General features: G+C 46.5%; 1 protein-coding gene across 1 annotated transcript in view; it reads right to left on the reverse strand.

Annotated features, from left to right (window-relative positions):
- Window positions 1-24,251, reverse strand: part of EMP2 (epithelial membrane protein 2) — a 43,847-nt gene that overhangs the window by 5,942 nt on the left and 13,654 nt on the right. The window contains exons 2-3 of the mRNA XM_061152807.1: window positions 5,940-6,071; window positions 2,065-2,155 (exon numbers count right to left, since the gene is read on the reverse strand). Of these exons, the coding sequence (XP_061008790.1) occupies window positions 2,065-2,155; window positions 5,940-6,017 (169 nt within the window). The 5' untranslated portion in view covers window positions 6,018-6,071. The remainder of the gene's footprint in view (window positions 1-2,064; window positions 2,156-5,939; window positions 6,072-24,251) is intronic.

Genomic DNA, 24,251 nt, shown 5'->3' on the forward strand with positions numbered 1-24,251 from the left:
CCTGTCAAGGCAGGAGATGTGGGTTTGATTCCTGCATCGGGAAGATCCCCTGGAGAAAAAAAAATGGCAACCCACTCCAGTATTCTTGCTTGGAGAATCCCATAGACAGAGGAGCCTGGTGGGCTACAGTCCTTGGGGTTGCAAAGAGTCAGACACAACTAAGCATGCATGCACATGTAGAAAAAAATGAACTGTTTTAAAGCAGGTGTCAGGATGCTTTTTCTATAAAGGCTAGACAGTAAATATTTCAGGCTTTGTGGCTATACAGTCCCTTGTTCATTGTCTTGTTTTATTTGGCTTTTTTCTTGTTTTGGTTTTTAACAATGTATTAAAAATATAAAAAACCACTCTTAGCTTATTGAACTGAATCTGGCTGGTGGTTTGACAACCTGTTATTCTAAAGAAAATTAAGGGAATTCCCTGGTGGTCCAGCGGTTAGGACTCCGCATTTCCACTGCAGGTGGCCTGGGTTTGATCCCTGCTTGGGGAACTAAGATCCCACAAGCTATGCTGCGTGGTCAAAAAAAAAATTCTTAATTAAAAAAATAAAAGGTAATAACCGCACATGGGGAAGCAGTACGCAAATGACAGAAGCTTGGAAACGTTGCTTCAGAGCACCACCAGTGTTGCCAGCTGACCACACACCCTGGCAACGATGAGGCTCCAACAGGGAAAAGTGGCTGTTTCCAGGGTCATGTCTTAGAATGGCAGAGAAACAGACCCAGAGGGGAGGCAGCGTGGATGGCGTCATGTGGCTTAGAAGGCAGGCTTCTAAGCTGGTCATGGCTAGACTGGAATCCTAACTCCATCACTCACTCCTGACGTTGTGACCTTGGGTTTCTGCTGTGTGCCTCAGTTTCCCCATCTTGAAACAGGGCCAGGAGACCACTTATGTGAAGGACTTAGCCCAGCACCTCCCAGTAAATCTTCAGTAAATGATGCCTCCTTTTGGTAGTTTTGCTTTTATTATGAATATTGCCATTGTTGTTGATGGAATGGTAAGACTTTACGCCCCAGTGAGCAAGGTCCCTTTGTCCCTAAATGGGATTCTAGGAAAAAAATAAACATAAAAGCAGGATGCTCGTTAAGTCTGAATATCAGGACAATTTATTTTAGTGTGTGTCCCATGTAACATTCGGTACTAAATTATACTAAATTTTTCATTGTTTATCTGAGATATCAAATTTAACTGGCTGTCCAGTGTTTTATCAGCCAAACTGTCTCTTTTGTCAGTTCTGCAACAGAAAACTGAACCATTCACTCCACAGTGAAGGAGAGGGCTTGACATGTTTTTAGATGCGATTTTCGGTATTTATAAAACCCTTTATTTTTCTGAGGCTTCCCTGCTGGCTCAGTTGGTAAAGAATCCGCATGCAAGGCAGGAAACCCAGGTTTGATCCCTGGGCTAGGAAGATCCGCTGGAGACGGGAATGGCTACCTGCTTCAGTATCCTTGCCTGGAGAATCCCATGGACAGAGGAGCCTGGTGGGCTGCAGTCCATGGGTTGCAAAGGGCCGGACACGACTGAGCAGCTTTCACTTCATTATCTTTCTACTGTAGCTCATGTTCCGAGGCAGCGCAGCAGACGTGCTGCTGTCACCTGCATTGACAGCCGACGTTATTGAGAGTCCGGGCAGCGCTCAGGTGACCTGCCCCAGGGAAGGTCACACACCTCTTAAAGGAGCCAGCTCTTGAGTTTCTGCCCATCAGGCTGCTGAGATGCGGGGAAGTGACACAGATGTCTCTGAGCTATTTAGAGGAGTAGGGAGAAGATTCTAGATGAGGGCTGGAGCTGAGAAGGGGTGAGGGAGGGAAGCTCTGCTCGGTCAAGAGAGAAGAGAAGGGTGGGGCCCAGTGTACTGAAGTTGGTGCCCTCCAGCCTCTGGCTTCCCCCCTGCTTCCTGTCCTCAGCTTATGATGAGCCTGCTCCCCCTGCCCTGGGCAGCAGCCAGGCCCCTCTGCACAGGCTGAGACCGAAGGAGGGGTGAGGGGTCAGACCACAGGAAGCCCTTCTCCCGAGGGGTCTTTTTTCACTCAGTGCTCTCCCATCAGCTTCACACTCACCTTCAACAGCATCATTGAGTTCCGTACAGTTCGTATTGTTGACACACACTCTCCAGATGTCTGCAAAAAACTCCTCTCCTACCCACCAGGCCTGGAACACGACAGGAAAACACAGGGAAAGGGTGTTTGTTCATTATGAAAACAAAGGTCTCTAGGGCTTCCCTGGTGGCTCAGTGGTAAAGAATCCAGGTAAAGAATGCAGGAAACACAGGTTCGATCCCTGAGTCAGGAAGATCCCCTGGAGAAGGAAATGTCTATCCACTCTAGTATTCTTGCCTGGGACGTTCCATGGACAGAGGGACCTGGCAGGCTACAGTCTGTGGGGTTGCAAAGAGTCAGACGTGACTGAAGTGACTGAACATGCATGCACGTGGCCAAAAAAGTAAATGTTAAAAAATTGTTAAAACTAAATTAAATTTAAAAATTAAGAGAAAAAGAGGTTTGGGGTGGGAGTGTCTGTTTCTAACAGGCTCCCAGGTGATGTCCATGCTGCTGGGGTGCTGACAGGGAAGGTCCAGGCTCTCCCAGGACTTGGGTGAGGAGGCGAGGCTCAGCTGGTGACGATAAGAGCAGATGGTGGTGAATTCCCCCGGAACTGCAGGGGCGAAGCTGGAGGGGAGGACAGAAAGGATAATATCTCGGGGGGAAGCCTGTTAAGATTCTCCTGCCTTCGGTCCGAGTGCTTCTGTGTCTCTCTGTGTTCCTGTTCCTCTTTGCGCCCAGATGACCTTTCTTCTGGGTTTCCCAGGTGGCACTAGTGGTAAAGAATCGACCTGCCAATGCAGGAGACATAAGGGATGTGGGTTCGATCCCTGGGTCGGGAAGATCCCCTGGAGGAGGGCATGGCAAACCACTCTGGTATTCTTGCCTAGAGAATCCCCATGGACAGAGGAGCCTGGCAGGCTACAATCCATGGGGTCGCAGAGTCAGACATGACCAAAGCAACTTAGCACACATGCATGACCTTCCTTCTGCTTTCCATCCACCCGAAGACTGGAATCTCCCCAACCCACCACCAATCACCCAAGCCATGGTCGGCCATTGAGCTCTCACTACGGGCCCCTCTAACACTGCCAAGTGTAATTTCTAACACATAATAAAGATCGAGTGATTCATCGACTGGTAAAAATGCCCACCTGTGTCTTCTCAGTAAGGCCCATGGTAACAGAAACACCCATAGGAAAAGCTGGTGCTGTGGCTGATGGCTTTTCTGCCCCTAACGTTCGTGTATCCCTTTCACTCTGTCTGGGACCTTTTCAGGATCCCAAGGGCTAGATACAAGAAACAGAAAAAGAGTCTAAAAGCATGTTCAACTGTTGGTGGGAATGCAAACTAGTACAGCCGCTATGGAGAACAGTGTGGAGATTTCTTAAAAAAACTGGAATTAGAACTGCCATATGACCCAGCAATCCCACTCCTGGGCATACACACCGAGGAAACCAGATCTGAAAGAGACACGTGCACCCCAATGTTCATCGCAGCACTGTTTATAATAGCCAGGACATGGAAGCAACCTAGATGCCCATCAGCAGACGAATGGATAAGGAAGCTGTGGTACATATACACCATGGAATATTACTCAGCCATTAAAAAGAATTCATTTGAATCAGTTCTAATGAGATGGATGAAACTGGAGCCCATTATACACAGTGAAGTAAGCCAGAAAGATAAAGACCAATACAGTATACTAACGCATATATATGGAATTTAGAAAGATGGTAATGATAACCCTATATGCAAAACAGAAAAGGAGACACAGATGTACAGAACAGACTTTTGGACTCTGTGGGAGAAGGCGAGGGTGGGATGTTTCGAGAGAACAGCATAGAGACACGTATAATATCTAGGGTGAAACAGAGCACCAGCCCAGGCTGGATGCATGAGACAAGTGCTCGGGCCTGGTGCACTGGGAAGACCCAGAGGAATCGGGTGGAGACAGAGGTGGGAGGGGGGATCGGGATGGGGAATACATGTAAATCCATGGCTGATTCATGTCATGTATGACAAAAACCACTACAATACTGTAAAGTAATTAGCCTCCAACTAATAAAAATAAATGAAAAAAATAAATAAATAAAAGCATGTTCAAAACCATTTGGTTCACATAGAGTGGGCCTTTTGGATAATGGTAGGTTTCCAAGGCTTCAACAAGGTGGTCCCTGCCCTGGCCACTCATGACAGCTCTTCTAGAACCCCAGGAGCCCCAACCCAAACCCAATCATTCATCTCCCTCAGGGCATCTAGAACCAGAGGCCTCTGGAGTGCTTCAAATCCCAGCTCCGCCACTTCCTGACCTGTAAATTCCAACAGGCACCTTAACTGCCCTAAGGCCCAGGTCCCTCATCATAAAATAGTGCTGGGAGAGGACGGATCTCGTAGACTTGAGGTGATGATCACATGAGATGATCAAAGGGCCGAGCGTAGGAGCTCCAGAGTATGCAGCCTCTAAGTGACAGGTCTTATCCTGGTCCATGTTGCTATTATTATTTTGATGATTAACTGACAGGAGTCAATTATATGATTATATGCAGAATGACCTGGAGGCCACTTGTACAGTGCCCTTTCTGGCTTCCTGAGCAGAGTTTCTGACTCTAAATTTGTCCACAGTCTGAAGCTGTCAGGACTGAAGCCAGGCCTTTGGATCAGGATGTGGGCCATAGGGAACATCTGGTTAAAAGCTTCATTTTTCTGCCGGGGGGATGTAAATCTATGCCATTTTTAATCTTTCATCGGTACGTGGTCAGAGTGGGGAGTGTTCCACTCTGCTGGGAAAGGCATGGTCAGGTGGGCTTGCAACAAGAATCCTGTTGGTTAAGGAGATGTCAGAGGCAACAGGGGCAAAGGTTACCTGGGATGGGTCACCTGAGGGATCTAGGGCAATGGTCCTCAAGCAAGGGTGATTTTGCCTCCCAGGGGACATTTGGCAATGTCTGAAGATATTTTGGGGTGTCACAACTAGGAGCAGGAGTGCTTCTGGAGACCAGGGATGCTGCTAAACACCCTATGATGTGCAAAGCACCCACAACAAAGAAAGTTGTTCAGTCACTAAGTCATGTCCAACTCTTTTCAACCCCTTGGACTGCAGCATGCACGCCAGGCTCTCCTGCCCTTCGCTGTCTCCCGGAGCATCCTCAAAATCATGTCCATTGGGTTGGTGATGTTGTCTAACCATTTCATCCTCTACCTCCCCCTTCTTCTTTTGCCTTCAATCTTTCCCAGCAACAGGGTCTTTTCCAGTGAGTCGGCTCTTTGCATCAGGTGGACAAAGTGTTGAGGTTTCAGCTTCAGCATCAGCCCTTCCAATGAATATTCAGGGTTGATTTCATTTAGGATTGACTGGTTTGATCTTTTTGGTGTCCCAAAATGACAACAGTACTAAAGTTGAGGAAATGACCTGAGGAGAGCTGAATTTAAGCCACATCTACAAAGGGCTTCCTACAGCTAAGGCATATGAGGGGGACTCAGGGATGAGTGGACCAGGGTCCCTGCCCATCCAGACTTATATATGGGACGCTTCAAACTCCCACACTTCAGTCAAGAGTCCTAGGCCTGGGGCTGAGGAGATAGGTGTGCCTTGGTAGGGTGTGAAGTGAAAAGTCACTCAGTCATGGCTGATTTTTATAGTCCATGGAATTCTCCAGGCCAGAATACTGGAGTGGGTAGCCTTTCCCTTCTCCGGGGGATCTTCCCAACCCAGGGATCAAACCCACATGTCCCATATTGCAGGTGGATTCTTTACCAGCTGAGCCACCAGGGAAACCCTTGGTAGGCAGGATAACCCCAAATTATAATCACCTTGTGGGAGTTCTCAACCCTGCTTCTATTGACTCTAGGACCCAGGGGTTCTGGGAAGGTCAGAAGGAAAGGGAACTTACATTGTCAATGGTGGCGACGAACAGCAAGGCTGCGGACGTGATGTGGAAGATGATGATGAAGGCCAGAAGCACCAACATTTTCAGGGGGCACCGTGGGGCGCAGAGCAGCGTTTAAAGCCCAGAGGAGATGTGCTAAACAGGGTGAAGGAAATTCAAATTTGTCAGTGATAAAGCACTAGGAAAGTGAAAAATTAAACTTTCATGGGATTTTAGAAAAGCTTAAACAGTGCTTCCCATCTTTCCTTTGCCTGGAGACTTCACTGGACAAAGTCTGGCATGAGGAGCTGCTCTCTTTTGCATCCAGAGGCCAGATATTCCTCGCGGAGGAGGCAGAGTGAGGATCAATTACAATCGCTAATTCAGAAGAGCACTGCAGTCTTCAAAGCAGCACACCGTGGGCACCAGGGCAGGAAGGAGCCTCTCTGAGTGTGCTAAAATACTGTTTCAGATCCCCCACCCAACCAAGCAATGCCGTGGGGACTTCAGAGCACTAGAGTAAGCTCACTGTATGAGTAGCATTATCACAGTCCCTGCTGCCTTGCAGCATAACAAAGCAAAAGTGATCAACTAGGAAAATATTTCCTAAAGACCTATTTATAAAATTAATCCCAAAGGAAGTTGGTGCAGTCACTATGGGAAACAGTATGGAGGTTCCTTAAAAAGCTAGAGTTGCCATGTGATCCAGCAAGCTTGTTTCTGGGCACACATCTTTGTATCGAAAAGATCCAAAGAAGAAAGCAAAGAAATTAAGTATTCAAAAGAATGCTTTGAATATCAAAGGACAAAAAGTAACACTTGGGAAAACTGATGAAGTCTTTGAAAATTTGTAAAAAAACAGACCATCATGTTGGTCAAACAAAATGAAAATGTCAAGTAAAAATGTCACATCAACTAATCCAGGTGAACGAGTGAATGCTACCAACCCTCCAAATCAATACATGATTCATTCTTCTTTCACTCCAATCATTTGTGACCAGTTATCATTACTAAAATTTTGTAGAACATAAAATTAGTTTTTAGTTTCACTTTGAAAAACACAGTCCAAATCAGACCTTGTTTTCACTATTTTATGATATTATAGCACCAGTTTTCAGTGGGTTGATTTTATTTTTTTAACCCTCTCTTTCTCTCCCTCCAAATACCCCATCCCCCCACACACTGTGTTCTGAACCATTTGAGAGTAGGTTGCCTATGCCATCTCTTTGAGAGAGATAAGTTTCATCTAAATTATTTCATCTGATTGATGACTGTCATTTATAAATTTATTGCTACTTCTGTCTTGTGTATTACTTTGGAAAAGATGTACGGCTTCATTACATACTCTGACGTATTGTCTATAGATTATAAGATAAAGCCAAGCATGTATCTGCTGATACTTTTTAAGTGGACCTGTCTTTACACTTAGAAACATCTCTTAATAGCAGGCTTCCCTGGTGGCTCAGATGGTAAAGAATCTGCCTGCAATGCAGGAGACCTGTGACCTGTGTTCGATCCCTACATTGGGAAGATCCCCTGGAGAAGGAAATGCAACCCACTTCAGTATTCTTGTCTGGGAATCCCATGGACAAAGAGGAGCCTGGCGGGCTGCAGTCCACGGGGTCGCAAAGTGTCGGACACGACTGACCGACTCCCACTCACTCACTCCGTCTATGCCATACTTTATGTCTAAATATTTCAGTGCGCCTCTCTGAAAAAACAAGGCCATCACTGTACATAACACAGCATGATAATCCCCCCAACTTTACATTATATAGTACTTTTATCTCATCTACAGTCCATATTCAAATTTCTCCAATAATCTCAGTAATGGACTTAGCTATTTTTTTGGTCCAGGGCAAATCCAAGATAATTCGTTGCATTTTGTTGTCTTATCTCTTTATGGTTCCTCAGCCTTTCTTGGGAGAAGGCAATGGCAATCCACTCCAGTACTCTTGCCTGGAAAATCCCATGGATGGAGGAGCCTGGTAGGCTATAGTCCATGGGGTTGTGAAGAGTTGGACATGACTGAGCAACTTCACTTTCACTTTTCACTTTCATGCACTGGAGAAGGAAATGGCAACCCACTCCAGTGTTCTTGCCTGGAGAATCCCAGGGATGCGGAGCCTGGTGGGCTGCCGTCTATGGGGTTGCACAGAGTCAGACACGACTGATGCGACTTAGCAGCAGCAGCAGTAGCAGCCTTTCTTGGCCTTCCTAGCACTGATTAATTAGAGTACTGATCATTTATTTTGTAGAAAGTCTCCTTTTTTCTTTTTTTCTAGAGGCATAGAATACATTGAAACTTAAACAAGAATTTAAATATATTTCCTTTTAAAATTGAAGTACAGTTGATTCACAATATTATTTGAGTTTCAAGTATGCAACACAGTGATATGATATTTTTAGAGATTATAGTCCATTTAAAGTTATTACAAAATACTGGCTGTATTCCCTGTGCTGTATAATATATCCTTGCAGCATATTTATTTACTATAATTAAATTTATTTATTTTTAACTGAAGGATAATTGCTCTAAAATATTGTGCTGGTTTCTGCTAAACATCAACATGAATCAGTCATAGCATTTCATGGCAAATAGATGGGGAATCCATGGAAATAGTGACAGACTTGATTTTCTAGGGCTCCAAAATCACTGCAGATGGTGACTGCAGCCATGAAATTAAAAGATGCTTGCTCCTTGGAAGAAAAGCTATGACCAAACTAGACAGCATATTAAAAAGCAGAGACATTACTCTGCTGACAAAGGTCCATCTAGTCAAAGCTATGGTTTTTCCAGGAGTCATGTATGGGTGTGAGAGTTGGACTATAAAGAAAGCTGAGCACCGAAGAACTGATGCTTTTGACCTGTGGTGTTGGAGAAGACTCTTGAGAGTCCCTTGGACTGCAAGGAGATCCAACCAGTCCATCCTGAAGGAAATCAGTCCTGAATATTCATTGGAAGGACTGATGCTGAAACTGAAACTCCAATACTTCAGCCACCTGATGGGAAGAACTGACTCATTGGAAAAGACTCTGATGCTGGGAAAGACTGAAGGCGGGAGGAGAAGGGGATGACAGAGGACGAGATGATTGGATGGCATCACCAATTCAATGGACGTGAGTTTGAGTAAGCTCCGGGAATTGGTGATGGACAGGAAATCCTGGCGTGCTGCAGTCCACGGGGTCGCAGAGTCGGATACAACTGAGCAACTGAACTGAATGAACTGATACCTATGTCCCCTCCCTCTAGGACCTCCCTCCCACCTCCCTCCCCATCCCACCCCTCTAGGTGGTTACAGAGCCCCGGTTTGAGTTTCCTGAGTCACACAGCAAATTCCTATTGGCTATCTACTTTACATAGGGTAACATACATGTTTCCATGTTACTTTCTCCATACGCCACCCACTCCTTCCCCTGCACCCACCGCTCATGTCCATAAGCCTGTTCTTTACGTCTGTGTCTCCATTACTTCCCTGCAAATAGGTTCATCAGTACATGAAAGTCTCCATTTTTAAATGCTTCCTAATGATTAGATTCAGGGTATGTTCTTTTAGAATATTACACACTCTTGTGACCTAGGTGTGTTCCACCAGGAGGCATAGGATGTCAGACTGTCCATTACTGGTGATGCTAACTTTGATTAAGGGGTTCAGGGTCACCAGATTTCAACATTGTGCACTTTTCCTTTGTAATTAAAAAGTAACTTCTGGGGAGGTATTTTTTAAACTGTGATAAAATGCACATCATTTTAAAATGTACTACTAATGACATTTAGTACATCCACAAGGTTGTACATCCATCACCACTGTCTAGTTCCAGAACACTTCCTCTCCTTGAAAGGAAACCTTGTACCCATTAAGGAGACACTCCCCATTCCTCCCTTCACTCAGCCCCCAGCAACCATTAATCTGCTTTCTGTCTATGGATTTGCTGATTCTGGATATTTCATAAAAAATGAAATGACACAAGATTTGTCCTTTTGTGTCTGGCTTCTTTCATTTGGTAGTATTTTCTAGGTTCATCCCTGTTGTAGCACGTGAGGGAGATATTTTGGGTCGACCTTAAGATCCAATCTCTCATTAAAATGTCACCCCAATAGTTTGAGCATCCACTGGTATTTCTGAAGTAGAATCACTTAAAATAGACTTTTTTGGACAAATACCGTATGCTATCACTTACATGTGGAACCTAAAATACAATGCAAATGAACAGATCTACGAAAAAGAAAGAGACTCATGGACATAGAGAACAGCTTTGTGGTTGCCACGGGGTGGGGAGGGCAAGATTGGGAGTTTGGGATTGGCAGATGTAAACTATTGTATATAGAATGGATAAACAACAAGGTCCTACTGTGTAGCACAGTGAACTATATCCAGTATCCTGTAATACACCATGATGGAAAAGAAGATGAAAAAAAGTGTGTATATACATACACATACATATATATAACTGAATCACTTTGCTGGATAGCAGAAATTAACACATTGTAAATCAATTATACTTCAATAACATTTTTTAAAAAGAATGAAACAGCCTTTTTCTGACACTAACTCTCCCACTTAGAGAGCTGCACTGCACAACACCCTCCACCCTTTCTCTGCTCACTCGCAATCATGGGACGCATTGTTCCCTCATGAGACTGACAAAGGCTCGTGAGCTCACACAGGCGCCACTCTCTGAGACCCAGGACTCATGAGCAATGACGCAGGAGCCGAGTTTCCAGCCGCCATGCTGTGTATGCATCATCACTTGGAAGAACCCAGTGAACCAGCTCACAGATTCTTCCAATTCTTTCAAAAAGGACAAATTCCCCTTTGTTCAGCCCTGCGTCATTCTTAGCTGCCATCCTATGCTGCCTTCAAATAGATGTATTTCTGGCCCTCACAAAAAACGGGGCATTACCACACTGAATGCCACGTTCCTTCAATATCAGCTGGAAGGCCAAAATGTCAGCATCACAAGCAGTGCCGGTAATTCCAGGGTGATAATAGCTTTACATGTTGTTCAGTTCAGATGGCATAAATACATAAAGACGCATAACTAAACCTTTCTGGAACAGGAAAGAAAGACTTTAACTCTTTCCTAAAGGGTGGAATTCAAATGTTATAGGGCATGACTTTGGATGGTGCACTGACATGGCGTTACATAACAGTGAACCACATAGTAAAAAAGTCCCCATTCTAATCCTTCCAAGTCCATCAAGGAAAAAGACGGTGCTGGCCTGTCCCTGTGGTAGTGGTTCAGTCACTAAGTCAGTCCGACTCTTGTAATCCCATGGACTGCAGCCCACCAGGCTCCTCTGTCCATGGAATTCTCCAGGCAAGAATACTGGAGTGGTTTGCCATTTCCTTCTCAGGGAATCTTCCCAACCCAGGGATCAAACCTGGGTCTCCTGCACTGCAGGCAGATTCTTTACCAACCAAGCTACCAGAGGGAAGCCTATCTCTAACACTTAGCAATTTTCCTTTAAACACAAAGAAAAAGCAGACCTTTGGACTGGCCACAGTGCATAGCTAGCATTTAACAATGTTTTTAGATTTTATTATGCTTATTTTTAACGTTCTTTCTTTTTATAAGAAGTAACAGCATTTATAGTTGTGATAGAAAGTCACCTTTTAAAACAACTTTATTGAAGTTTTAGTGAATCATTTAACAAAAATTATGGGGGAGAATGGATACATGTATATCTATGGCTGAGTCTCTTTGCTGTTCACCTAAAACTATCACAGCATTGTCAATCAGCTATATCCCAACACAAAATTAATAAAAAAATTTTAAAGGAAAATATTATTTAAATAAAAAGGCAGGCAGTCTTCAATGGTAGCAAAAATCCTGGAGATGGTTCTCAAATGCCTAGTGTCTGAGAAGCACTGCTTTAACACCTGGGAGTGATTTCAGTTGTAATCCCAGACATTAGAAATAAGCTCCTACAGAGAAGAGCAAGTTTTTATGAGAGGTTAAGTAAGGTCTTCAGACCAGTGTAAGAGAAAAGTCTAGGGGCATACAAAGGTGGCTACTGATTGGCTTGAACTGTTAAGAGTCCAGGAAAATTAGGGAGAAGAGAAGTAAATGTCACTTACTTAGTTCTCCCCCGTGATGGTGTCTGGAATTCAGATCCCCAGTGAAAAACAAAACGGGGTAAATCAATGACAAAACTTTCAGACCTAAGGCATGGCTTGGTAACCTCACCAGACCCTTTGGAGGCAATTATTCATACCTAGAGAAAACCCATGAACCTTGAAGAGGGACTAAAAATCGACCCTCTGCTCTTGCATCTCTACACCAAAATAAGTCCCCCTTCACCACTAGCCCTGACTCAGTCTTCAAATTCCTTTCCTTTAGGGACACACTCTCCCAGTTTCCTGTGTATCCTTCCAGAGATATGTGTTAGGTGGGAACACTTATTCCCCACTCCTCTGGTTTCCAATGTGGAGGGAGCTGCACCAGGGCAACACTCTTGGCCTCAGGTCCCGCCCCCACTCACTCTTTTGATTCTGATTGGAGGGTGCATCAGTGTCCACTTTCTGGATTGGTGGAGCTCAGCTACTGACAGGCTCCCTCACAAGGCTTTTTCTTTGTCCTTCCCCACACCTCCTCCCTAGATAATGAGTGGGTATGTCTGTCCCCCAGAGCCCCAGTTTCCCTTGGCTTGGGGGTCCAGGGCTCGGCTGGCGGGGGGCAGGGTTGTGGAACTGAGAACCCATCCTCCAACCTACTTTTTCCTCACTTGATAATATCCCTAGAGATCATTTTTTTCCCCACATATGAGTCCACCTCATTCTTGCAATGGTTGCCTGGGGTTCTGTTGGGCGGCAGTGCCAACATCTACTCCACTAGTTCCCCAATGATGGCTATTTAGGGCATTTTCAGACTTTTTGCTACTCCAGACTACACTGCCGTGACTATCCTTTAATTATTTCTTGGCATGCTTGCATTAATGTTTCCGAGGGTCAGATTCTTAGAAGTAGGGGTGTTAAGTCAAAGGAAAGTACATTTATTTTACTTTTAATTTTCAACTCAATTCAAATTTAATTTATTGCAAGCAATACTACATACTGTGCCAGCCTTGATCTTCAGAGGGTCTTCAAGGAGTATAAAGTACAGGACCAACTGTTCTGTGAGGACCGTGTGGGTGGACAAGCCTTGACATCATGTGTCTTGTCTTGTTTTGTTTTGAGTTAATAGCATCCCTCAATTCCCCTGGAAGTATAATTCTGGCCTATACAGACCAGCCTCTGCCATATCCACGGCTCTCCCCAGCGGTGGTCTCCCCCTCCCATGTTTCATTCCTGCCCTGTGTCTCATGGGCCCTCTCTGGAAATACTGAAGAACAGACAGCTCCATGGGCTAGATGTTGGATGAAGGCTGGCCCACCAAACCTAGGATGTCACCAAATTTATCTTTGCCATTCACAGGAATTTATTTTCCTTTCCAAAAACATCATATTGAATGCTGATCCCTTATGCCTCCCCTTGTCCCCATGGGCTTCAGCGCTCTACCAGCCGGGCCTGGTCTCAGTTCCTTTGAGCAGGGCTCTCAGGAGCACCATGTCCCCTCCACCCTCAGCTGGCTCTTTCTCGCAATGTCCAGGTCTCAAGCTAAGCATCCTCTCCCCAGGATCCTGGATCCTGAACACCCAGTAGCCACACCCCTCCAGTATCTATCCCCTGGGTATCCATCCCATCCCCCTGGCTTATTTTCTTTCCTTTTTTTATTTTTTAAATTATGAAAGTATGATAACATATTTACAGGAGACCTGGAAAATACAGAACAAAGTTACATATAGTTCCACTATATATTTGTTTGTTCTAAGTAGATACACTCAGATTTTTAGTTGGAGTTTCAAAATCGAATTCTCAGAAATTAATTGAATGAATGTACAGAGAAGTGAAAGAATATCGTGGACCTGAAAAGCATTACGAACCAATTCGACATAAATAAGATTTATACAATTTTCTTCGGAGGATCTTCACTGTCCGAAAGTATCTTATTTGTTCACTCGAGTGTTATCCATTGCCCCTCTGTTCCCTGCTGTGCTCGGCACACAGAAAGCTATCTGCTGTCATTTCCAGAAGTGGTAGAACTATATAATAGCCCCGGGAAAACCCAAAGGCCTGGGTCCAAAGGCAGGAACTGAGGCCAGAAAGGGCTGTAACACGCTGAGATCCCACGGCAAGGCAGAGGCAGGAGCAGAACCAGGGAGTGTCCTGGCCCCGACCACAACTGCCCTTCTGACCTCAGTGGGAGACCCCTCAGAAGGCGCCCAGCAATCTCTCAAGGGATTTTCCCGACCCGGGGATCAAACCTGGGTCTCCCGCATTGCAGGCAGACGCTTTACCCTCTGAGCCTGTCTGAATGTAAAGGTAAATGTACAGTTGGGAGATTGTACTAGTTGAGTTTCTCAAGTTCCTGTCTAGAAATCAAAGTCCCATGATTTGCTGAACTTCTCTTTTTAAAATATCACATATGTGATAATTAAGAGGGAGGAAAAAAGATAACAGAACCAAAAGCATATAATGAAAACCACAGTCTCTGCCCCTACCCCAGTCCTGATCCCCGGAACAATCACTTCCAACCTTTTCAGCTGGTTCTTTTCCCAGTAGTTCCATATGTCCAAACAATATTCATACACTTCTCTTTCCTGATTCATCTATTACAAACATTACAGACTTCCTGAGTTTTTTTTATCATCATCACCCTCCACCTTCCTATTTCACCATCCTGATACAGTCTTGTGTGAGCGGGCTAAGTCGCTTAGTTGTGTCCAACTCTTTGCTAGCCCATGGACTGTAGCCCTCCAGGCTCTTCTGTCCATAGGGATTTTCCAGGCAAGCATACTGGAGTGGGTTGCCATGCCCTCCCGACCCAGGGATCGAACCTGCATTTCTTATGTCTCCTGCATTGGCAGGTGGGTTCTTTACCACTAGCACCACTTGGGAAGCCAGTCTTTTCATACATCAGTAATTCTCATTTATGCTATGACCATGTAAATGTCATACACTGCAGAGCCAACTAGTGTACCATGCACCTTTTTCTTAAAAACTCTTCTTTTCCCGAGCATTACTAATTGTCTTTTCCCTGCTTTCTCTGTGGCTCCATCTATGTCCCCCATTTCCTCACTTCTTTCTAAACTTCTCATCACTCCAAGACTTCTACTGCAGAACCCGAGATGCAAAGTAATGCAGGGTTTCAGTTATGGGCCTGTGATTCGACTCCTCCTTTGCAGGATACTATCTTGGGCAGTCCCTCTCTCCCAACTCTGTCCTCTGCTCTCTGCCAGATGCAGCCTCAGCAGCTTCCACTGTCACAGGACAGAGACCAGCAAATCTTCTCCTGTGTCCAGGGCACAGGATGCCAGCATCAAGGTGTGTAGGAGATAAAGCCCCCTGGGGAGGGGGTGGTGCCCAGAGGGGCATCCCACACGAAATGAGACTCCTCATGATTAAAGGTCAAGTTGCAGTTTACAATGTGTATCTTGCGTTGGATCTCTGGGTCAAGCCTCTGAAGCTGGCAGAGCAAGGTGTCATTACCCCCATTTTACAGATGAAAGACTGAGGCTCACAAAGGCATCACATGATTCTCCAAATTTCACAGACTCTAACCCCTCTTTTTCCAACTCCGAATCCAGGACATTTTCCCAGCTACCCACTTTGCTGCCTCCCATGCTTAGGGCTTCAGGAAAATAAGGCACGGGGCACAGGCAGCACAAGTCATCTGTTTTAAAACATTAATTTATTTGGCTGTGTTGGGTCTTTGTTGTGGGGCATGGGCTTCTCTCTGGCTGTGGTGTGAGGGCTGAGTACTTGCAGCGCACAGGCTTAGTTGCCCCATGGCACGTGGGGTCTTAGTTCCTGGCCAAGAGTTGAACCCACATCTCCGGCGTTGGACAGCAGATTCTTAACCACTGGCACCAGGGAAGTCTTTGTATCCTTCCCTTCAGCTGGAATTCCCGCAACCTCTGTACGAGGCAGGAGGGATTTTGGAAGGCAGGGTCTCTCTGCCCTGGCCATTAGCTAAAGTTGAGATGTGACTTTGCTAATCAAGAGAGGGCTTGATTAAAAACCATGCTTTAGTTGTCATTTGCACTAAAAATAGAGTTTCTTGCACTTTTAATCCTATTACTTCTTCAGCCCAGCTGAAGCATGTGTTGTCTTTATTGATCTACTCCAAGATTGATTTGGACTTTAGATAGGAGTTTTTCCTTGAAGGGAATTTATTCAGACACAAGAGAATGGGGTCCATTCTGTTTTCTAAATTTATCACAATGTGCCTCCTTTCCACCCAAAAACTCAGGAGGGATGTCTCACCTGGATCCCCCACCTTGGTTTAGGCGCCTTGTATGGTGATGTACGTTCAGACTGAAGGCCTAACTACTCCCCATTCTACAAAATAGCCATAAAAATAATCACATGAAATAATAGAGAACACAAGATACTAGAACGTCAGATTTTTTTTTAAGGAAAAAGAATCAGTAGCTGGAATAGAAGGAGCAGCAAATGCGTTTCTCTGAGCAGGAGCAAGCGTCCTCTGGGCATCAGTCCTGGAACGAGGCGGGCGGAGGGGAGAGGCACTGGGAGGCGGAGGTGGGGCCCTGGGGGCTCTGCACCAGCATGGAGTCTGCGTGGGTCAGAGAATTTCACATTCTAGGGGCTGATGGTTTACAAAGAAGGAAGGCCAATGGTGTGGGACAAGGGACGGCACTCCCAGAAACGTCCCTCCAGACCTCAGGTAACAACCAGGATACACTAAGAACTGGCATCTCCTCAACACTTCCTGAGCAGAGGGGCCCTCCTGCTGCACCCTGGACCCGGCTTTGCTTGAAACACGTTTGGGTCTGTGTGTGTGTCTTCTGTCTGTGTGTGTCTGTGTGTGCGTCTGTCTGTGTGTGTCTGTTTGTGTCTGTGTATTCATGTCTGTGTGTGTCTGTATGTCTCTCTGTATGTGTGTCTGTGTGTGTCTGTGTGCCTCTGTGTGTCTCTGTGTCTGCGTCTCTGTGTGTCTGTACGTGTCTGTGTATTCATGTCTCTGTGTGTCTGTATGTCTCTCTGTATGTGTGTCTGCGTGTGTGTGTCTGTGTGCCTCTGTGTGTCTTTGTGTGTCTGTCTCTGTGTGTGTGTTTGTGTGCCTCTGTGTGTCTCTGTGTCTGCGTCTCTGTGTGTGTCTGTTTGTGTCTGTGTATTCATGTCTGTGTGTGTCTGTATGTCTCTCTGTATATGTGTCTGTGTGTGTGTTTGTGTGTCTCTGTGTCTGCGTCTCTGTGTGTCTCTGTCTCTGTGTGTGTGCTGCACGTCCAGCCCTGGGTGTGGAGAAGTCCTGCTGCTGACTCCCTGCCCCTCCCACTCCCCCCAGAAGCACCATCTTATTTGTCGTTGATGTGTGATATCACCAGCAGGGTCTTCGAGGTGAAGAGAGGCCAAGGGAGCTTCCCCAGGGCGATGTAAGTGTCCTCTCCCCTTCTCCTTCACAAAAACACAAGCCCCCACCGCAAGGAGCATGGCCCTGGCTGCTGCGGCTACAGGAAGCTGCCGAGACCTCGAGACCTCGGTCATGACCTGCAGGGGAGCCAGAGGGTGGCGGCTTCCCGCGGGGCGAGAACACTTGTCCACCTGATTCCAACCCCGCCCTCAGAGGTTCTTCCTACCATTTACGCCTCGGCCCATTCTCAGCGGAGCTGCAGCCTCTTCCCAGAATTGCAAGCAAAAGGACAGTCCTGAGTTCCAGAACTTTGCAAAACAGACCAGCGAAGCTTGGTGTCTGAGGTCCCCCAGCCCAGCAGGACTCCGCCCACAGCTCCCGCCCAGCAGGTCGGGGAAGGCCACGTGGCCAGGGGCACCCCCGGGCCCACTCTGAAGCTGGCGGCTCCCCCCCAGACCAGCTGGAATCCAGCACCCCCACCCCAGCTCCCCTGGCACTCAGAAGGGACGGTGGCTTTGGCCTGTTTTCAGGAAGGCAGAGGTCAGCTCGGCCTTCTGCCCTCGTATCTGGACACCGGCCAGCCTGGGATCGCCAGGCGTCCGAGATGACCTGGGGATGGCGGAAGCCCTTTGGTCCCGGGCGGCCCCGCTCTGTGCTCACTGTGGTCGGGGTTTCTGGGCACAAAGGCAAGCTTGGCTCTGTCCAAATATGGCAACAGGCCGAGGACACTGGGATTTGGCGGAGCTCCAGGGCAGAAGCCGCTGAGGATGGTTCAGTCTGTGCAGGCCTGAGCCTTTCAATCCACTGGAATAATGATAACCACGGCATTGACAATAACGATAGCCGATATTTATTGCCTGGAATGTGACAGGCACTGTTCTAAGCTCATTCTGTGTATTAACTGAGGCATTCTTCACAAAAAACAGCTATGATATAGGTACTATAGTTAGGTAAAGAAAATAAGGATCAGAGAGGTTAAGCACCTTCTAGAAGATTACAAAGCTGGCAGAGGCTGGAGCTGGGATCTGAAGACAGACAACCTGGCAACAGAGAAACTCTAAGTCTTGCCCATCCTAAATCTGAAGTTCTCTTCCCTTTGGGGATCCAGGTATCCTCCAGCCTGATCAAGAGATCCGTCCGAAGTCCTAGGTCCACATGTGGCTTTGGAGGCTGGTCATCATTATCTGCCCTCACTCTGGTACACGCTTTGTGACATATACTGGGGACACGGGAAGCAGGGCACAAAGTCACTCATGAGTCCTCCAGGCTGAAAGCATTTCCCGTCACTGCACACGGGATAAATATCTGTCACTGAAGTGACAGCCCTGTCATAAGGATGGGCAAGGACTAGGATCTACTTTGCAGACGAGAAGTCAAGTTGAGGGCTTCATCCCCATCATCCAGTTAGCAGGTGGCAGAGTCAGGGCTCAAACCCCAGCCTTCAGATCACTAGCCTGTCACCCAGTTTTTGGGGGCTTGTCTTTTTTTCCGATCAGGGATTGAACCCCAGGTCCCCGGCAGTGAAGCATGGAGTCCTAACCCCTGGACTGCCAGAGAATTCCCCCATTGTTTTTTTAAAATTTATTTATTTTTATTTGAGGGATAATTGCTTTACAATATTGTGTTGGTTTCTGCTATATATCAACATGAATCAGCCATAGGTGCTCTATTGTTTTTAAAAGGAGCAATTAATCAGGCAACCAGTATTCACAGAGTGTCCACCAATTCCTAGGTCCTGGTGACACAAGGGGAGAAAGGCACGCTCCACAGCTCCTGGGAGCTGCCCGGAAAATAAAGAACAAGACGTATAAATAAATAAGCACGATGTGATGACATGCGTGCTATGAGAACGCAGAGGAAGGGGTGACTAGCTCCGTGTTAGGGTGGGGGCAGCCTCTGAGGCTTCACGGAAGAAGTGACATCTGGGCTGGGTCTCAGAGGCCGGGCAGCTTGCCAGGCAGAGCCGTGGGGACAGGGTGTTGCAGTCAAAGGGAACAGGATGCTCTGAGGCACAGAAGTATCACCAGAGTGAGCCTGAGAAGAGCTGGGCAGGGCCCCGGGGGTGAGCCAGAACTCCACGCCGGGTGAGAAGCTCGATGGGGCTTGGAAGTTTGTGTGTTACCCTGGAGGCAGTGGGGAGATGGGGCGGGCTTTGAAGTAGGAAAGGAATAAGACCTGTCTCTAGAAGAAAAACATTTCATGATTAGAAGGATGGGTGAGGAGGAGGAGAATTGGGGGAAGCTGCTGGAGAAGCCCTGGTGAGAAAAGGACAGGGTCCTTGTACACACTGCTGTATTTAAAATGGATTACAAAAATAATAATAATAATAATAATAATAATAAAATGGATTACCAACAAGGACCTACTGTATGTTGTTGTTTAATCGCTAAGTCGTCTCTGACTCTTTGCGACCCCACCAACTTGTAACCCAACCAGGCTCCTCCATCCGTGGGATTTCCCAGGCAAAAATACTGGAGTGGGTTGCTATTTCCTTCTCCAGGAGATCTTCCCAACCCAGGGATCGAACTCGGGCCTCCTGCATTGCAGGCAGACTCTTTACCATCTGAGCCAGCAGGGAAGTCCTGCAGGGAACTCTGCTCAATGTTACGTGGCAGCCTGGATGAGAGGGGAGTTTGGGGGAGAGTGGATTCATGTATATGTATGGCTGAGTTCCTTCGCTGTTCACCTAAATCTATCAACACTGTACCCCAATACAAAATTAAACTTTTTAAAAAATTAATTTATAAAATTAAAAAGGAAAAGGAGAGGGTCCAGATAAAGATAAAAACGTGATGGGTGGTGGGTCAGCCAAAGGATTCTGGGGGCTCAGAGTAGATGCTGGCTCTGCTAACGTCCTTGGCTTGGAGCAGTTTGAAGGATGAGGGGAACAGGTCATCGGTGTTAGAAATGTCCAGTTACCAGCAGTGGAGATGCTTGGGACAGTTGGAAATATGGGTAGTACCATTACCCAGAGGGAAATAGGAGCTGGAAAAAGAAATCCCCGCGCTGTCGGCTGAATGGGAGACACAGCCACCAGTAACTGAAATAGCACCAGGGAGGACGGGCAGGGGGAGGGGAGGGGACGGGGAACCGACAGCAGAGGGTGGGGCCCTGAAGCCAGGAGGGCAGGAAAAAGGCATCAGGGTGGAAAGTCAGCTCGCTGGCAAACTTGTAACCATTTCAGTGAAGTGAACTAGAGCCCTGATTTATTTTCCTCCTCTTAGCACCTTCCCAGCCCAACATTACTTGTAGTTGTCATCTGGGGGTTAAATCTCCCCACCAGTGTCAGGGACCCAGCAGATTCTCCAGGTCAGCGTTCTCAGCACTTAGAACAGTGCCTCGGTTATAGATGGTGCTCAATAAATGTGCTGAAGGAAGGAAGGAAGAAGGAAGGAAAGGAGGGAGGGGCGAAAGGAGGAGCCAGATTTCAAGGGGCTGTGCTAAGAAGTCAAAAAACGTTAACAAACATTGTAAATCAACTACATTTCAACAGAAATAAACATATTGAAAAATAAGTAAATAAAGAAGTTGAGCCAGACTTTTCCTTCCCGTTTGGCCACACAAGAAGAAAGAAGTATTTATCAGGGCTCTGGAGTCCCTTCCCAAAGAGAAAACTCCAGGCCCAGATGGCTTCACTGGTGAATTCTGTCAAACATTTAAGGAGAAATAATACCAACTCTGGACTTACCTGGTGGCTCAGTGGTAAAGAATCTGCCTGCCAATGCAGGAGACGTGGGTTTGATCCCTGGGTCAGGAAGATCTCTTGAAGAAGGAAATGGCAACCCACTCCAGTATTCTTGCCTGAGAAATCCCATGGACAGAGGAGCCTGGCGGGCTATAGTCCATGGGACTGCAAAGAGTCAGACACTACTTAGAGACTAAGTGTCAACAACATCAGTACCAACTCTAAACACACATTCCAAAAAATCTAAGAGGAGGGAATGGCTCCCAATTCATCCTACGAGGCCTGCAGAGATCACCCTGATCCTCAAACCAGGCAACACATTCCACAACAGGAGAAATACAGACCAAGATTTCTCATGTTCATACGTGCAAAAGGTTTTAACAAAATGTTATTAGCAAATTGAATCCTCTTATTAAGAAGTGGAATCTATTTCCCCACCCACTGAACCTGGGTGATTTCTTTTATCAACAGAAAGCAGCTAAGAGGCCAGTTCTGAGCCCAGGACTCAAAAGGCCTCATGTACTGCCTGTCTTGGCTACCACGGGAGCGAGCCTAGCCTGGCCTGATGGATGGTAGGAGACTGCATGGAGCAGAGACGAGCTTTTCTCCAGCAAGGGGCACCCAAGATCAGCCAGCTCCTAGCTGTCTCCCAGCTGGCCACAGAGATGTGAGAGAGCCCAGCAGAACCTAGCCCATACTGCCCACCTGCAGAATCATGAACTAAATAAATGTTTTCTCTTTTAAGACATTATGGCCTCTGAGATATTACAGGCTCAGTTCCAGACCACCTCAATAGAGCAAATATCACAATAAAGTGAGTCATGTGATTTTTTTTGTTTCCCAGTGCATATAAAAGTTATATGAGACTTCCCTGGTGGTCCACTGGTTAAGAATCTGCCTGCCAAGGCAGGGGACAGAGGTTTGATCCCTGGTCAGTGAACCAACATCCCACATGCTGCAGGGCAACTAAGCCCGTACACCACGACTACTGAGCGTGTACTCAGAAGCCCGTGTTCCACAATAAGAGAAGTCATTGCGATGAGAAGCCCACGCACCACAACTTGAGAGTAGTCCCTGCTTGCCACAGCTAAAGACAGCCTGTGAAAGCCTGTGGGCAGCAACAAAGACACAGTGCAGCCAAAATAAATAAATATTTAAAAAGGAAGTTTTTTAAAAAGCTATGTTTACACTACACTGTAGTTTATTAAGTGTGCAATAGCATTATGCCTAAAAGAAAAACAATGTAGATGCCTTAATTTTAAAATACTCTACTATAAAAATTGCTGACCATCATCTGAAGTGAAGTTGCTCAGTCGTGTGTGACTCCTTGCAATCCCATGGATTGTAGGCCACCAGGCTCTTCCGTCCATGGGATTTTCCAGGCAAGAGTACTAGAGTGGGTTGCCATTTCCTTCTCCAGGGGATCTTCCAGACCCAGGGATCGAACCCGGGTCTCCTGCACTACAGACAGACGCTCTACTGCCTGAACCACCAGGGAAGCCCCCATCATCTGAGACTTCAGCAAATCGTGGTCCTAACATCAAAGATCACAGATCACATAACAAATATAGTAACAATGAAAAAGTTTGAAATATGGAGAGAATTATCAAAATGTGACACACACAAAGTGCACAAACCCTGCTGGGAAAATGGTGTTGATAGACTTGCTCAGCGTGGGGTGGCCACAAACCTTTAATTTGTAAAAAAAAAAAAACACAAACAAAACGCAGAATCTGCAAAGTGCAATCAAGTGAAGGGCAATGAATTGGGATGTGCCTGCGCATTTCAGGATGGTTTGTTACACAGCAAGAGCTAACTGATACAAGAGAAACACTATGTTCTTAGATTCAGGGCTCCTCAAAGACAGAAACCAGGCCTTACTTATCCCCAGTGCCCAGGGTTACTGAGCAAACACTTGGTGAGTGTCTGCTAATTTGCACAGCTTTGGCAGAAGAGCTAATAACCACCATTTTGCCAATGACTGCTGTCTGACCCCATCAATTAAAGGGCTCCCTGCTGGCTGCTGTCATCCAAGGAGCTCCCTATAATTATGCCACCCAAAACACCCTCACCTCAGCCCAGAGCAGGCTGGGGCCTGCAGGCTCACAATATGTCATTTGGATTAAGTGGCTGAGGTGAGGCAGGTGTCAGACTTGGGGTCATCAGGTTAAGGATGTTCTTCCCTTCACAGAGCATCTTGTGTTAGTGACTTCCAAGGAACCCCCAGGAGATCAGTGCTGCTCACTTTAACAGCTTTTTCGTCTTTTCTAAACTGTCATTTAAAACTGGGTGAATTCTGCCAGCAAGTTAGGGACTGGGAATCAGTGCCTACAACTTGGCCAGACCCAGGGAGCCCTAGGACCAGGAAGCCAGGCCTCCACCTCCAGGTAAGTTAACACACGGAGGGGACAAAGGGGAGAAGATGAGCAGGAAGTAATACGTGCAAATCACAGAAGAGCACAGACAGAACCAGACTGGAATGAAGTCCAGCAGCCAAACAACCTGGTGCCTCAGTTTTCTCATCTGTACAATGGGCATGACCATGATACGCCCACCCCCTAGGACCACCGGGAGATAATAGAGTGAAAGTGCTTAGAATAGCATCTGGCACCCAACAAGTGCTATGTACATGCACCGATTACAGCCAGCACCATGGTCAAGGAGCTCTTAGAACTGCCACCCCCACACCTTTCCCATCCCCACAGAGTCCACTGCCATTCTCGGGCGGCAGTCACCCAGGGGAAATAAACCACCCAGCTGTCCCCTGCAGGGAAGAAGTACAAACAGACAACAGGCAGCTCAAGCCGTGTGGACAGGTAGGGGTTCCTCAGGCACTGTCCTCAAGTGCTCGTGTCCATGTCCCTCCAAACCAGTCATTCCTGCACCACTTGCAGCATCTCCGGTGTATCTGTGTACCACCTTAGTTACTAGCAGCCTACTTACTTTTTAAACTTACCACTTTACAAAAGGAAACCTTATATCACAACCAAAATGGAAAGGTGGCAGTCCATGGGAAAGAAAGAAATATACAATGAAAACAGAACGTTACTCAGTTCCAGCTAGAAACTGTTGCTGCTCAAAATTCTGAGTCCAAGGCTCGCTTTCTCTTTCTTTGCTGAAGCAACAGCACATCCCATGTGTTTGGGAAGTTCTATTAAAGACATAGTAGCACAAAACTGAGGTTTTCTCCTTGGAGGCTTGGGAGGGAATTTAAAAAGAAATGATTTAAAAGG

Source organism: Dama dama, chromosome 10 (assembly GCF_033118175.1).
Source record: "Dama dama isolate Ldn47 chromosome 10, ASM3311817v1, whole genome shotgun sequence".
Taxonomy (NCBI): Eukaryota; Metazoa; Chordata; class Mammalia; order Artiodactyla; family Cervidae; genus Dama; species Dama dama.